This window comes from Pan troglodytes, chromosome 11 (genome assembly GCF_028858775.2).
Source record: "Pan troglodytes isolate AG18354 chromosome 11, NHGRI_mPanTro3-v2.0_pri, whole genome shotgun sequence".
Classification (NCBI taxonomy): Eukaryota; Metazoa; Chordata; class Mammalia; order Primates; family Hominidae; genus Pan; species Pan troglodytes.
This window is the reverse complement of record NC_072409.2, coordinates 105,328,208-105,344,871: the sequence shown is the minus strand read 5'-3', so window position 1 is coordinate 105,344,871 and position 16,664 is coordinate 105,328,208. Positions and strand designations below refer to the sequence as shown.

The 16,664-nt window shown below is 37.1% G+C and overlaps 2 protein-coding genes across 36 annotated transcripts in view; one reads left to right on the top strand and one right to left on the bottom strand.

Moving 5' to 3' along the window:
* PTPRD (protein tyrosine phosphatase receptor type D) overlaps positions 1–7,175 on the bottom strand; it is a 2,309,829-nt gene extending 2,302,654 nt beyond the window's left edge. For 8 of the 35 annotated variants that reach the window (XM_054658676.2, XM_054658675.2, XM_054658674.2 and 5 more), the window contains exon 1: positions 6,694–7,174. The gene's annotated coding sequence lies outside the window, so the exon portion shown is untranslated. Of the gene's footprint in view, positions 1–6,693 lie in introns of all 35 variants that reach the window. The other 27 variants (XM_054658687.2, XM_054658685.2, XM_054658688.2 and 24 more) reach the window with 7 other exon arrangements.
* Positions 7,176–7,442: 267 nt separating this feature from the next.
* LOC129136088 (uncharacterized) lies at positions 7,443–16,374 on the top strand. The gene is made up of 3 exons (XM_054659351.1): positions 7,443–7,721; positions 10,921–10,973; positions 15,228–16,374. The coding sequence occupies exons 1-3, from the start codon at positions 7,443–7,445 to the stop codon at positions 15,265–15,267; spliced, it is 372 nt and encodes a 123-aa protein (XP_054515326.1). The 3' UTR covers positions 15,268–16,374.
* Positions 16,375–16,664: the final 290 nt, after the last annotated feature.

The following is a 16,664-nucleotide window of genomic DNA, read 5'->3' as shown; positions in this document are numbered from 1 at the left end:
TATGGAATCAAAAATTTTATGATAACGTGGATACATTTTATAAGACCATAAGATGGTCACAATTGGGTAGTTTTAAATTGCTAGCACATGGCTGTTATACTCAGCACTCCTTGACACATAGGAGACTCAATACATATTTGGGACTAGATAATATTATATGATTTATGCTGCCATATTATGCATATTGCATAATCCTGACTAGTGATTCTGACTTGACAACATTTACAAGTTTGAAAATAGAAGAGAGTGCAACCTCTGCAAGTAGTTTGAAAATAGAAGAGGGTGCAACTTCTAAGAGTAGTGCATAATGTGAATATGGTACCTGAATTATTGTCCTATCCTTGATTTCTGTAGCAAAATCAAACAGGAATTACTATGGTTCATGAATAAACTGTCCTTCTCAATGGTTCCAGATGGTTATATTGTTATCAACAGCAAAAAAACGGAAAAGCGGCAAGATAAAAGTGTGAGCCAGACTTCCCTAGAAATCTGATGACCACTTAACCCCAAGGTGAAAGATTTATCTTTCATCCTGATAACCATTTGGGTGAAGAATAAGAAATGAAAGAATTCTGTCTCTAGCGTGAGATTAATGAGTCACTCCTTCTACCATTCTCTACCCCCTCCATCCTTTTCCTCTGAGTAGAATTTCTAACTTTGATTATAAAGATTTGAGGCCAATTATTGGGAAAAAATCCCAAGGATGCTAGCTTATGTGAGTATTTTTCCTAAATTCTAAATACAGGTTTTTCGTAAGTGGCCTACACTGGTTCCACTTTAGGAACAGGAAACACTCCATTACTTCTTCTTTATTTTCTTTCTTTTTTTTTTTTTTTTTTCTGTTTCTGTGCTCTAAATTAACCTTTCCTGGAACTTGAGATAAAATATGAGGTTTGGGTTATTTTCTATGTGGTATAAAGAAGCTATATCTAGGCCTTTGTCTTAACTGAGCAAGGACTATTTAACCAGACAAGGGAATGGAAGTATTCCTATGATACGTATGTCATGTTACATGTGGGTAGTAGTAAAAAATGCACGTGAACACAATGCTTGCCTGGCTTTGTTCTCTGTTCGTGTAGCTGCTGAAGGAGTCCCCTTTTTAACACAAACTACATTTGAGAACTATAACTTTGGACAGTTTGTAAAATCTATAATTCACAGAAGTTCTAATACGATGAATGCATTGAGACTTCTGTAGCTGATTACGTAAATATTTGCAAACTTTAAAATGAATTATTTCAAAAGTTCATGAATTCTGTATTTACTCATAATACTTTAATTGTTCCCTTACAGAGTAAATCAGATAGCATTATATATGCAATGATTCATACAAGGCATCCCAGTTGAAAAGACACACATTTAATTTAAGCTATCTCTGATCTCATGTGAAATGTATATAATCGAATATGAAATTATTCTCTTCCTTTTTAGCATCTAATGTAAGTAAATGTATTTGAGAATATAGAGGTAAAATATTTTTGCTTCATGGTTATTTCAAATTTAAAATATTTACTTATTATAATATAGTATTTAGAAAATACATGGACTCATTATTAAAGGCAACGCTTTGGTAATATGGTGTATTGTTGAACTTTGATTTAAGAACTAATTACAGAGCAATTTGTTATGTTACGTACTAGTCTAAGTCATTTCTTTTTGACTCTTTGATTATTGTACATACACTTTTAAACTTTTGAGTACACCATTTTCACTAAGTCCTATTTTGAAGAGAACAGATGTTTTTAAACACACACAGATACATAAATGCTCACATGCAAACACAAAATAAAATGCAAATGAAGTCTCTACAGTTAATCAGCTATATTGGCTATATTTCACAATTTAAAAAAATAAGTATAGCATGATCTCCCAGACTTCAATGATTTAAAATGTACATTTCATAGAGATACATATCTACTTGCTGCAACTCAAATATTCATATCACATATAGAAAACAATTGGTCATATTGATTTTCCTAGAAGAAAAAAAAAGTTTCCAATTTCATCAGTTATATCACATGAATTATAATGAGAAATAAATTATTGGTTTTCTTTAAGAAAAGCAAGCATTTAAAATTAACATTGCATATATTCCTTCTTTGTATTCATTTTCCATGATTGGAAGTTTTGTTATTACATTTTTTTAAAGTTAACGTATTGTATCCTACAAGATCAATGAAACTATTTTATTGATAATGTAGTTAGAGGTGTAAAAATTATTGTCTATGTATGTACTTGGCAATATAGCATGTTAGATGGTACTGAACAGGGATGGAAAACCTCTCTGTGAAACTGGGATATTGAACCAACTTTGATATCTTTTATTTTTGAAGTTCTCAATTTCCTCTTTAAAATGCAAGGGTTCAAATAATTTTTTCTATGGTTCTTTCTAGCTCTTACAGTCTACATGTATGTAAGGAATAAGATATATTAATTTAAATTGTGCATATTTATCCAAATGTGATCTTGCAAAATAGCATACATAGAGATTTCAGAGTGGGAAAAAGGAAGACCAAAGACACTAAGCATCCCCTTTTACTTATTTTCTTCTCATATCCTTCTGATATTGGGTACAGTAATAAAATCCAAAAATAATTATACATGTAATATGCTCTCAGTGGCAGCAGCATAGGGTCATTTAGAGAAACTTGAGTCCACCTCTTCCCTTCCATAATCTCCATCCTGCTCCTTCAAAAACACTCCAAATAAACACTCAATCTCAATCTACGTAACAAGAGTGTCCAGGCACTGCTGACCTGACTTCAGGACAATTTCCTTAGCCTTCTTTCAAACAAGATGGCTGCCCCTAACTCCTACAGGATTCTCAAACTGCCATAGTATAATCTGAGGATTTGCAAAATGCAACTTCAGTTATATTCAGTATATTAGTCACATAGCTTGAAAGACTTTCAAATTGCTAAGCCAATTTATTTACCTGACAGAGGTACAGAGAGTCCAGATTACCTCCTTAGGGTCACACTTCCAATTGTAGTGATGAAAGATAAACTCAAAACCTTAGTTACTACAATCACATCAGTGTTCTCCTAATGGGTAATGTTCATTTTTTGATGCTTCATTAATTCTTCATTCAGTGAATTTTAAGAGTTTTGAAAAGCTTGTTACAAGTACAGTTAATGTCTACATTGTTTGACTGTATCAGGGGACATTTATTTATTCTTTACAGATGCCAAATGCTTTTGAAAATCCTAAAAAAATAAAACAGTGAACCGACAGTAGTGGTAAAGAAATTGCACTTTAATACACAAGAAGATAAGTTCAAATGGCATTGAACTGGGTACAAAATTCTACTCATTTAATTTTCATTATAACTTTTAAATTAGCATTCTTGAATATTTGTCATATCATTTGCATTGTTAAAGTTTATTAAATTCAGGATAGGTGTAAGCCCAAAAATATGTAACTGAAATTAAAGTGTTTCCTCCGAACAACAGAGAGAACTTGAAATAATGTTATTTGCTGCATTAAATGTGAGACATACATAGATAGTAGCTAGATCAATATAGACATATGGATAGATATATTTAATTCTGTAATTTTGAAAATCACATTTTTTTCAGAGTTTTCTAAAAAGACATTAAGTAGGTAAGTTTCAAACATGTAACATGCATTTCAGGTCACCTATTATCAAATTATTATATAAATTCTGTTCACTCACCACCCTCTACCATAAACCAGTTTTAGAATTGTAAGTTACATTAATCATACTTCTCTAACTGCAAAACAGTTTACACCAGTGGTAACCACAATAATTGTCATGTGCACTATTAGTCATTCCTAAAATTTTAACATAATATTCTGCTAATTCTTGGATATAACTAGCAATATTTTAGCTTTTCACTTACTCTCCAGCATTATTAAAGAAAAATGTGCATTTGCAGAACTCTGCACCTGCATACATTTGGATTCCTGCATCCTACTAGTAATACACAGGAAAGATATCATGGCGTTCCATAAAGAATAAAACAAAAAAAGTTATGAATAGCTCAACCTTCCAATATCACATCTAATTAGCATTGTTTTCTTTCTAAATTAAGTGTATTTAGTAAATAGTAATCATGCCTTGAGTTCCATAAAATATAAGACCATGTGGTCAACAAAATCATCTTTATGTTGCTATAGTTACAAGAGTAGGCTTGTAAATTTTATGTTAATATTAAAAGAGAAGAAAAACATGTTTGCCTTCACCAACAGCAACTGTAAGCAAATGCAGGTATACAGCACTTTATTAGAAAGAACCCCTTTAGTAAGCACATGTAAGAGGAATTAATCATTCATTCCCTGCAGACTGATTATGTATTTCATCGGGCCATTATCTGATCTGAATAACAAGAACAATTGCATAATAAAACACATTACTGCTGACACTAGCAACTTTCTTCTCAACTTTAAAGTTGCAACTACCTCTGTACAGGACAGAGAGCTGGTGGCCAAAAAGGTGACAATTTAATCACCCATCCTGCTTTGACATTTTAATCTGCTATTATATAGAGACAGGGATCAAATGCATGTGCAAGCTTTACTAGAAACAGCTTTCATTCAGGCTGTTTTCCTTAGCACTATGACATAATTACAACAGAGGCAGAATGTATGTCAGGTTAGTTTTAATGTTACTTACAAATATTTGCTTTCAGAAATTCAAAAAGAATGCACAAATCTGCCATGTCTTCTCTACTGTGTAAAATATGTCCTATACTAATATATGTAATAACATGTTTGAACCACTGTTAAATTTGCCCTACTTAGGTACAATCTTCCCCTTTATTTTTCAATATTTAATTATTTTTTTTTTCAAATATCAGATACCCTCTCGGACATGTGAGGTCAGAAATGAGTAGAGGTTACGTGCTATAATCCAAATCTGATCAGCCAAGGGCTTCATTTTAAATCACTTAAATTCATTTTTAAACCAATAATAGAAATGTTAGCTAAGAGCAGTAATATGTCTAAGAAAACTCATTTGGATAAGAAATTAAATAATAATCAAGAAACAATGACACATCTTTCTCAAATGATTCCATATATGATAACTTCATGTCAACCAATTCATTAACTGTTCTATTGTCCTGTCTCATTACCCTAAAAACTTATGGCCCAAGATATTTAGAGCTTTCAACACTGAGTAATCAAAACAACTCTAAAAGATCTCTACCTTTTTGTAATAATTGTAACTTAGCTTACTCTTATAATTTCTAAAACCAATCCCCCATGAATACAGATGCTTTTATATACTCACTTAAGTAAATAAGGAGGTAAAAATATACTCATTCTACCATTATCAACAATTAAATACAAGGAAGCCCTTAGGTATAATTAATAATAAGCTGTTTTATTGAAAGAAATTCTCTGAGATAAGTACTTTTACTTTTCAATCTGGTTTTTAACTTATAAGGGGTTTTTATTAAAAAGTATGTCTTATACTGAGAAAGAAATTAACAGTTAAAGATAAAAGGGATAAACTTTTTCTAATCACTATTAGACTCTAGTCAGTATAAGTACTACCATGTCAAAAAACTTAGGATTTGTTAAAAATCAGGTCTGTTTTGTCTAAGTTGCAACTCCTACTGTATCTACTGTATATGTAACAATGCAAGAAGAATTAGATTCAGAATCCATTTGGCAGTGATAAAGAAAAAAATGCTGAAATGTTATTGATTCTCTCCCTCTTGTGCAAAAAAAAAAACTGAGTCAACTATATTTTTCCTGACATAACACAAAGGTTTTATTTAGATATTACAAAATATTGGCAAATGTTAGACTATATGTTTTATATATATATATGTATAATGAACTTATTAACCCTTTTGTAGAAAGAAGAGTGTCCTACTTCTGTAAAAAGAAATGCTACAGCTACTGACATGGTGATGTTAGCCCCAAGAGGAATACTGCCTGCAAAAGTTTTTGATGCAGAGATATTCAGCCTTAGGAGACACCTTAAACCTGTCACTGGCTGCTGAGCCCTGTCAGAGTTTATAACCCGCTGTGTCAAAGTCACAGTCTCAGCCCTGCCCTCTCCAAAGCATTTTTCACATTCTCTCTCCAAATTAAGTTCATTCAAATTCTCCAACCATTCTAGTTCCAGGATTTTCCTCCACGTATTATCTCCTTACAGGCATGAAGAAATCGCAACAGAATTTTCATCTGGTCTTTCAAACCATCCTTATTAACTTTCCCTTTTCCGCCCCCCCCCTTTTTTTTCTAGCGCTTTTCAGAACTAAAGATAAAACAACCAACCAACTGAAGTCAGAGTAGGGTGGGAGTTAGCATGGATTAGGGTTGAGGTTGAAGGTGGCAGGAGAAGTGAGCCAGTAGGGTTAGATTTTTCAAGCTTTTTCTAGATAACCATCCTTAAATCTTAGAACCAACCAATGTTTAACAAAGCAGGCTTCCAATAGCCCTTGAACAATAAACGTTTAAAAATCAGTTTTCCAGTAAGGCTGCCCATACTGAACCCATATCGAAGTCTTCTAAGGGCTCTTCCAAAAAAAAAAAGGAAGAAAAGAAAAAAAATGCTTAGCGAACCACTTCTCAAATAGGAGCTACTGAAGTTATATAAGTCAAGTTATTCCCAGGTAAAATGAATAAACTGTCCACAGCACTGGACATGGGGCATTGAAAAGCATCAGCATATGCTTCACTTTAGAGAAAAGAAAGACAGAAGCACAGTTTACTTACTAAAGCAGCCGCTCCAGTCCTCCTTGGAAACCCTGAGGAGTCTTCTCTTTTCTTTCCTACCAGTCAAATAAAGAATTGTCTTTCTATTCCACACAGGCCCAGAATAAACTGCAAAAAGGGATGGCACATGCACAGCAGCCCGTCAGGGTTTGGCTTTGCTGGGGTGCTTCGATTTCTGATTGTTTCAAAAGTGGGATCTTCTTTTCCGGAGGGAGGGGGCAAAGGAAGAAAAAGAAAGGGCGCTCCGAAAGCCGGCTTGGGTCCTGCAAATTATTCTGAAGGCAAAGTACCTGCACTCTCCCCGCCGAGGCCGGCTGGCAGCGCCGCGCGGGAGGGGAGGAGGCTCGGGAGGAGGAGGAGAAAGAGGAGCGGGAGGACTCGGGCTGGGAGGGGAGCGCAGGGTGGGGGAGGCCGGTGAGCAGATCCCGGCTCCCCGGAGAAGCAGCCGAGACGGCAAGGAGGAGGCGAGGCTCTGTCAGGGCGAGGCGCTGCCCCACGCGCTCCGGCCGCCGGCTGCGGGCGCGGCTGGGCGGGGAGCCGAGGCGGCCGCTCCCGCACTCGCTCGCTCGCTCGCTGGCGCTCCCTCCTCGTCTCGCTCGCACTCACAGGCACACACCCCGCGTCTCCAGCAGCTGCCGCTCGGCCTCACGCACTCACCTGCATTTCCTTAACGAGCCACTTGATGGCTGCCAGCGGCGTGGGCCCCGCTCCGGCGGGCGGGAGCCGGGGCGGGGAGAACGCGGCGCGGGATGCTCCGAGCGCCCGCTGGGGAGAGAAGCGGCGGCGGCGGCGGCGCTGCGGGCGCGCCAGATGGGGCGGGAGGAGGGGAGACCCGGCACCCACCGGCCCAGAGCTGCCCGACGCGGCTTGGGCGGACCCCGCCGCCCGGGTGCCTGGGCACGATTCCAGGGATCCAGGGTAAAGCGGTTCGCGCGGGAACAGGAGGATATGTCAGGCACAGGCTATTCCCCATCACTATAGCCACAGAGGACTGGTCCAGATGCGGATCCCGATCTGTGCTTCTTCAGGTGTTCGCGTGCTTTCGGTTATTATTATTATTATTATTATTATTATTTTCCGAGGGAGGTTGTCGGTAACACCTAAGGGGTGGTGGGTGTTAATAGGTGGGGGACGTAGATTTGATTTGCAATGGAATCGATGCTCATGAAGAGCAGACTTAGGGAGGTGAAGGGCAGGGGCACAGGGGTTGCTTGGCGGAGGGGGTGTACTTCAGCTGAGCTGGATGGAGTTTTCAGTCGGGGCGCTTGGCAGTCTGGCTGGGCTTGAGGGAGTGATAGAGCTCTGCCAAGGTGGTAGCTGAGAAGGGAAAACCTGTACAAGAGTTGCTGAGAATATGCCTCGCTGCAGAGGAGAGGACATGGATGCAGGGAGTGGATTCTTCCCCACCTCCTCCTTACCCCAAGGTAGAGTGGGGTATCAGAGTGCATCAGATGTGGTGTACCACAGACTCGGGAGACAGGGGAGGAGGAACTGAGACCCCCAGCGAAACTAGAAATAAGGTTTGGAGCTGGAGGGAGAAGAAGGGGCAGGATGAGAGAAAAACAGCAGGAAGCTTTTTGTCACTTTACCATCTTTCATGTCTCATCAGAGCATACAGCTACAGGCAACAAATGCTCTGTATCTTGATAAACAGAGAGCAATGTCACCACGTCGGTGCGTTTTCTAAAAAGCCAAAATAATTATCCTGTTTGTAATATGCAACACAGAGCATTCCAGGTACCATCTGGTCAAAGGTTCTGTAAGCACTGTAGAAGAAAACAAATAAAAAAAGAACAACGAAAAAACAGTTATCCATCTACTTTCCTTATGTGTCAATGATCTAATCGCAGAAATGTCACTTTCTCCCGAAGAGAAATAAAGCTTAGTCAATACAGGTGAAATTTTCCCCAGGGTCCCTTCACCTTTTTCTTTTCATGCCTTCTCCATTGCTTGCTATGTCCCTTTGCTCTTTAAAAGGGACCCTTCTCCTGAACCCATGCGCTGCCAGGTTCCCTGCTCAGCCTCCCTAAAGCCACGGAGCTTACCCATCCAAGAAGGTTCCCATGCACAAACAGTCATCATCACTTAAAAAGGTTCTTGGAAATGACAAGATATGAACGAAAAAAAATTACACCATATGTGCAAGTGTGTGTGCATGTGTACATCTTTTTGTAATTATACAAAGCACTTGCCCCTCTTATGGTGCTGTCTGCCCAAGATGATGATGACTGACTCATATTCTCTCTCTCTCCCTCCCTCCTTCTCCCTTTCTGCACAAATACACACCACTCACTCCTGTCTCAGTTCCTTCCTGTCAGTGTTCAATAATGGTTTTACATGAACTTTCTGTTAGGCAGCCTCTGACTACCAAGGGCGAGTTGGAGCGGACTGGTAGGAGGGAGGCTGGTCTCAATGATGCCGCTCTGTTTCCTGCCATCCCTCAGTCATTACATACACTACTGTACTTAATGCCAAGTGGCAGCAGAAATGATTTCCTCTCTTGCTAGTCACAATAATATATTTGTCCTCCCTCGGAAACACATGTAATTAATAATAAAAGAAATAATGCATCTTGAAACCATGGGAAGAGCAGATGGAGGCTGATGTGGTTGTGTTAGTCACCTTTTCTGTTGTTGTTGTTGCAAAGACAACGTGACCACCTCTCCCTTTCTACTGCTTCTGGTGGGTTAAGCAAAGCATTTGGCCCTTTTACTGTATTCTCTTTTCCATCTTTCCCTTGACAATAGTTTGTGTGTTTTAAATAAAGATTTCATTCTGCCAACCCGCAGGAAGCTTTTAACAAGATGCAGCTGAGCGTGTCGATATCTTATATCTTTTTACTGCTGCATGGGGGTGTTCAGCAACTTGAAACTCTTCTCTACTTCAGCTCAAGGCTGGCATCCTACAGAGACAGTGCTCCCTGGGGCTGATTTACTCTTGCTCCTGTACAACTATCCTTTGGTGTCCTCTGGAAAACAAAGAATATTTTAAACAATGGAAGAATCAGGGTTATACTCAATCCCCTTCCTCCTACCTCCTCCCCACATAATAATATCACAAATGTTCAATAGATTAGCTTATTGGAGAGATTTTATTATTAATTACATCTGAGAATTGGATTGAGATATCTTACTTGAAGGTGATTGCACCAAGCTTAAGGAGTTAAGAAAATTTTATTATCTAACTACCTGTCTACACTTCCTGTAACATTATAATTTATTTCTCCTTCTTCAATAAAAAGGCAGATGCAAATGTCCGCTTTAAGTTATTGCCATATATTTACTCTTAAAAATCAGTAACCTATCTGAATTGGTTGTTGTCAGTGGACCATGTGTTTAAAACAACCATAACAAATTTAAGATAAAAATAACCAAAAAGGGACAGTGAAATTGGGCCAACAAAGCATGGTCCTGAATATCAGTTGCTTTGAGGTTCCCTTTATTTTAACACATTTCTTTATTTATCAAATCTACATTTAGCTTTGTTATATATAGGCTTATAATTAAGTTTAACAGTCTGCTATAAGTAGAAGAAATCTCAAAATTTACATTTGTATTTCGGATTTTTGAGGGAAATAAGTAATTTCCTTCCTGACTCAGTTTTTAAATTAGAATTTACAATACATAAATAGCAACTACACAGCAATAATTTATTGTTCTAGTATGTTATTTAAATATTTTGAGAGCATCATGAGGAAATTTCCTAATTATACAGCACTCCATATTGTGGAATTGAATAAAGAGATAATTCCATAGTGTGGAATGGAATAAAGAGATAATTCCATAGTGTGGAATGGAATAAAGAGATAAAAGGGTAATAAGGAAGCCAGGGAGAGCAAGTAACCTGTTGGAAAGGAGACAAGGATCTAGGAGGTGTTCGAAGCCCAATCTGTAGGTAGGTTGGATTTGTCAGCAGTAGACTCTCACACTTTGACTATTGTTTGTTTGTTTGCTTTGCCTCAGTCTGCAGTAATGGTGTTCACTTAATTTATTCTCCCTTTTCTCCACTTTTCCTTCTAAAGTTATGCCACTTGGCAGAAACTACAAGTAGTAACAATTTTATATTGATAACATAAAATCATGCAGAAAACCATGTACTTAATGAATCAAACTGCTCATACTTATTTCATGTGAGAAAAGATAATCTCCTACTCTTTAACTTTTATTTAGTCAATGGAAGTACAATTTCAATTGACTAAATGGGTATAATTTACCCAATTTCTTATAGATGGTTGGATACCAAGAAAGCTGCTCAGGAAACCTTACAACACAATGGAAAAAGTGAGTTGACTATATAATTATTCAATGAGTTGTCTATATAATTATCCAATTTAAGGAGTCTTGAAGTCATATTTGAGATGGTTGTAGGTACAAGGTATAGATGTCATTCCACTGAAATCATGATGTAGCTAATGCTAAATTACACAAAATCTAAAGGCTTCAGGTTTTGACATAATGTACACATTTATTTTCTCACTTATTGTGCTGGTAGTTTTCTATCCCGGCCCCTCTATTTAATCCCAACCTCAGATCCTTCATGTGCTCTTTTCTGTGCTCTATGGGTTAATCTTTAGGTATTGTACTAACCTGGTTTCCCTTGTCCCCTGGTTTCTGTTTGGGTTTTGTCAATGAGAGGCACCAGAAAGGGGCAGGAGGAGAGAAAAAGCAGGGCCATGTTTCCCCCATTTGCAGTATAACTTGGCACTGTGGTTCTTTCTGGCAGTGGCTACACAGTCTTTTCTTGTCACCACCTTTCCGTAGCTCTACCTCATATTTTCCCCCAATATCCCCATTGTATCTGTTGCTCCTTCAGCTTTCCACTATGGCTAGCAATTAAAATAGCCAGTATCCCTCATGGGATCCCATAACACAGCTACCCTTCTAGAAAGTATCCCTTATCGAAATTCTCTTTAAAATGATTCCTGATTGTGCCTTCCATTTCCTCCTGATACTCTGAATCATCCATTTCTGTTTTTTAAATTCATAGTATTCAAAGATATCATTTTTATTCAATTGTCCTAGGTTTAACAAATATATTGTCTAATGTATAGAGAAGTGCCAAAACATTATTATTACTCAAAATGAAAATAACTGTAACATACCACAAGAAAATGTTTGATGGTACAGCTGTGATGGTAAAGTTCATGTGTCAACCTCAGTGGACTAAGAGATGCCCAGATAAATAGAGAAGCATTATTTCTGGGTAAGTCTGCAAAGGTGTATTTGGAAGACAGTAGTATTTGAATCAGTAGACTGAGTTAAGAAGATCATACTCACCAGTGTGGACAGGAATCATCTAATCCAGTAGGGGCCAGAATAGAACAAAAAGGCAGAGGAAAGGTGAATTCTCTCTCTTGCTCTCTCTATCTCACTCTATTTCTGTCTTTCTCTCTCCCTCCCTCTGTTACTCTCTACCTCTCCCCGTCTTTCCTTGATCTGGGAAGCTGACACCCATTTTCTCTTGTGCTCAGACATTGGAGCTCCTGGTTAAGCCTTCAGACTCCAGGAGGCACACCATTGGGCTCCTCAAGTTCTCACCCCTTTGGTCTCAGACTGAATTATATCACCAACTTCCCTGGTTCTCCACCTTGCAGATGGTAGATTGTGGAACTTCTTGGCCTCCATAGTTGCATGAAGCAATTCTCATATTAATTCACCACTTACATATCTATACATATTCTCTTGGTTCTGTTTCTCTGGAGAACCCTGACTTATACATGACCTACATATATAGCTAGATAACAATGTATTAATATTTTCCACAGAGGTGTCATGTCTCTGTATATTAAATGATCCAAGGCCAGGCGCAGTGGCTCACGCCTGTAATCCCAGCACCTTGGGAGGCCAAGGTGGGCAGAGGAGGTCAGGAGTTTGAGACCAGCCTGGCCAATATGGTGAAACACCTTCTCTACTAAAAAAATGTTAGCCGGGCATGGTGGCGCACACCTGTAATCCCAGCTACTTGGGAGGCCGAGGAGGGAGAATTGCTAGAACCTGGGAGATGGAAGTTGCAGTGAGCCAAGATTACGCCACTGCACTCCAGCCTGGGTGACAGAGCGTGACACTGTCTCAATAAAAATAAAAATAAATGATACAGATGCGTCAAAATTATAAAACTACCTCAGTTTTTAAAAAACATGTTTGTCACTGTTTTATGGTATCTGATTGCAAAATTACAATAATGATGGCTAGTATTTATTAGTTGATGAAACACAACCATAATTTGTAAGGTATAGTAATTCCCATCAACTTTAGAAACTGAATTAGCAATCAAAACTATATATATCCATTCTTTTAATTATTTTTAAAAGCCTGTAATAAGGATGTTAAAGGTAAAGCTAAGTTTTCAGTAATAACCCTAAAATAACTGCATTATGCATATCCTTTGGAAAGAAAGAGAGCAATGAGGGATGGATTTAAAAAATTCAATCTACCAAGTTATTTTATGCAAATAGTTTTTAAAATAACACCATATAAATTAACAAAGATCAGGGCAAGTTCCTTAATCAAAGTAAAATATTAAATATAATTTTAAAGAGAAAATTTAATAGTTCCTATGAGTTTTTTGCCTATTTTGACCTTAAAAATTAATAAACAGTTATCACATTCAAGATCTTACCTATACATATCTACTTAAGACACTGTAAATTTTGCTTCTTCTGATACTGAGTAATGTTGCATTTTCTTTTATAAATGAGACATAAGGATGATAGCAACCACACATGCACACTCCAGAGATTGTTCTAACTTCCCTCCACCCCTTTTTTTGAAACAGGGTCTTGCTCTGTTGCCCAGCCTGTATCACAATCTCAGCTCACTGCAACCACCTCTCGAAGTCAAGCAATTATCCCACCTCAGCCTCCTAAGAAGCTGGGACCACAGGCGAGAGCCACCACACCTGGCTTATTGTTTTTGCATGTTTAGAAGAGATGAGCTTTCTCCATGTTGCCCAGGCTGGTCTTGAACTCCTGAGCTCGAGCGATCTGCCACCCTCTGCATCCCAAAGTGTTAGGATTACAGGTGTGAGCTGCATGCCTGGCCTAACTTTTTCAGGTGTATTAACACTATGCCATCTAAATTTTGCATCTAACAAAACTCATTTTCAGAAAACAGGTTGATTGGAGGTCATGGAACGGTTAAATATTAGAGCCGAGACTTGTATCCAGGCAGTCTGGCTCCTGAGTCTCTGTGCTTAACCAATATTCAGTGTTATACAAATCGTTTTCTTAACTCTGTATGCCTTTTCTTTCCTAAGTTCAGAGGCTTCCGAAAAATTTAGCTGAAAGTGAGAAATTCCTATTCAGTGAATGGAGACTATAGGGTAGAGCCGGTGCCAAAGGATAACTGTGGGACCGTCTCAGAGAACTAAGTTTCAATTTTTAAAGTGGGTCTTTTAATTTATGTTTCTATTTGAGTCATTTTGTATTTTATTTATTTTCATATGACCAATCATCTTGTGTTCCACATATCTAATGATATAATCAAAAATTATATAGAAAAGAGTTAAATAAATTTATGACTTTTTCTAACTAAATTATTTACAAGTCTGTTCTATTACCATAATTTACTATATTTGCTGATTTTCCCTTTTGTAAAATTATTTTTATCTATTCACATTTTCTTATTTCCTACCTTCATCTATAAACAGGAGAAAAAAATTATGTAAAGCCAGTGCCTCTCTTTTATAATAAGGGGTCAACTTTCTGGAAACTCCACAAGATTTCCCCCTTTTTAGTGAAGGACAATATGTTTTTCAGGTACTTACTCCTGACCTTTGGTTTATATGTAATGATATTTTGGCAGGAAAAAAATATGGTGGCCTTTATATATACCACAGGCTTTATGTACATTTTAAATATTTAAAATTGTACAATGTTAAAAATGTAAGTAAAAGGAAAAAAGATGACAACCATATCATTATGAGACTATTATTTTTAGCATTCTAAACTTACAGATGATAAGCCAATTATACTATTTCTTTTTATGGAACGATATGTAAAGTAAATAAAAGTAACAAGTATACACACATCTTGTTTTTCATGTATCAATATTATAGCACAAAAGATGATTTGACCCAGCACCGTCAGTTTTAACCTCATTTTTACAGATGAAGCAACTAAATGCAGTGTGTGTGAAGTGTTCATTTTTATATGGCTAATGAGTGATTGAGGTCCTTCTATTTCCTGGAATCCTCTTATCTTATCATAACTTAAAGAATAGTACTAATTTTAAAACATATTACATGTAATGTATTTTTAAAGATATCTGTAGGAATATGAGTGTCTTATTTAAATTTAGGAAATTTTTGTTCTTTAAATTACAATGTGTGTGTTTTCCTAAGCCCCCCTCTCATATTTTAAGAAAAAAAAATTACCACATTAATGTTTTAAACAATTTAAAATAAGAAATTTTAAAAAAAGACTGCTATGTTCAGAAAAGGAAAGCATCAAGACTTCTCACAGGAAGTCTTCTAGAGAGGGTAGTAAAATGGTGTGCCTAGTGAGGAATCATCTTTTTTTGTTTTTTGTTTTACAGAGTCTCACTCTGTCACCCAGGCAGGAGGGCGGTGGCATGATGTTGGCTCACTGCAACTTCTACCGGCCGGGTTCAAGCGATTCTCCTGCCTCAGCCTCCCGAGTAGCTGGGATTACACACGCCTGCCACTGCGCCTGGATAATTTTTGTATTTTTAGTAGAGATGAGGTTTCACCATTTTGGTCAGGCTGGTCTTGAACTCCTGACCTTGTGATCCACCCTCCTGGGCCTCCCAAAGTCCTGGGATTACATGTGCGAACCACCGCGCCCAGCCGAGGAGTCATCTTTACAATTACTTTTCACTATCCCTAGGATTAATCAGACTACTTAGCAGAGTTTCATCTAAGCTATTAAAACATGAATATAATGTGGATATACAATATGAATATGAATGTGATAATGGGGAAAGGATATATTAATGCTAGTGTGTTCTCCCCAAAAAATCTCCTACTGCATCAGGCCTCACTTTCTCAGACACACACATGCAAGCACACCCAGGCATCCACACTCAGAGCAAATGAGGTTACACTTTTCCTTGCTTAGCCTTTATGCTCCTATCCTGAGCTCTAAGGCTTTTGCTTCTGTTTCTCAGACTTCTGTTCCTTATACAGAAATAGACAAACATACACCACACTGGAGAAGTGGGAAGAAATCTGAATGGGTATGAAGAGATTCAGACCAGATATTTCTGGAAATACAGATTGGAAATATAAGATTTGAGGCAGTTATAGTCTCTTGAGCAACTACAAGATGTGGAAAAGTTGGAAAGAAAAGAAAAACACGGTGTGTTATAGAAGTGTCACTGAACCAGGAACTCAATATTTTTTTTGAAGGGTTCATTACTGAAGACTGGATTACATTTCTATTACTTTTTTGTTTTTAAATCTTTTGTCTATTTGGGTAATCAAAAGCTTTTACACCACACCTTAAAGAGCCTGGAATGTGGGGGGATTTTACACACACACATATACACCATTACACACTGGGACATACATAGTTTTCAAGCAAGCAAATATAGGTTACAAAGTTACATAGTTTATAAATTAATTTGAAAATATGATTATCCTGAAAAGATATCAGCATAATTTTAACATAGATTGGATATATGTTTTCATTTATATTAAATGCCATTGTTTTCTAATTATCACATTTTCTAAATAATATTTTACTTAGATGTGTTTTTTCTTAATGATAACACAAATACATTACTTAAATTGAAGTTTTAGTTAAATGATATTTTTTAAAATCCTTAGTGACAATTATGATACTGCTTCTGAAAATAAAATTTCTACATATTAATATTAATAAATGTAATCAAATAAATAAAACATTTTAAATTTAATTTCTTTCATATAAATATAAACTTTTTTCATTTTTACTCTAGTAGAAATGCAAAAATTATTATTGAAAGCAAAATTCTTTTAGAGGAGTTAAATCA

What these genes read in the sequence shown, in the direction of transcription:
- LOC129136088 (XM_054659351.1), top strand. Translation starts at nt 7,443, where the DNA reads ATGCTCCGAGCGCCCGCTGGGGAGAGAAGCGGCGGCGGCGGCGGCGCT. An exon ending in CCCGATCTGTGCTTCTTCAG is followed by an intron (nt 7,722 to 10,920) that starts GTGTTCGCGTGC and finishes AATTTCTTATAG; the next exon opens with ATGGTTGGATACCAAGAAAG. An exon ending in CTTACAACACAATGGAAAAA is followed by an intron (nt 10,974 to 15,227) that starts GTGAGTTGACTA and finishes TTTGTTTTACAG; the next exon opens with AGTCTCACTCTGTCACCCAG.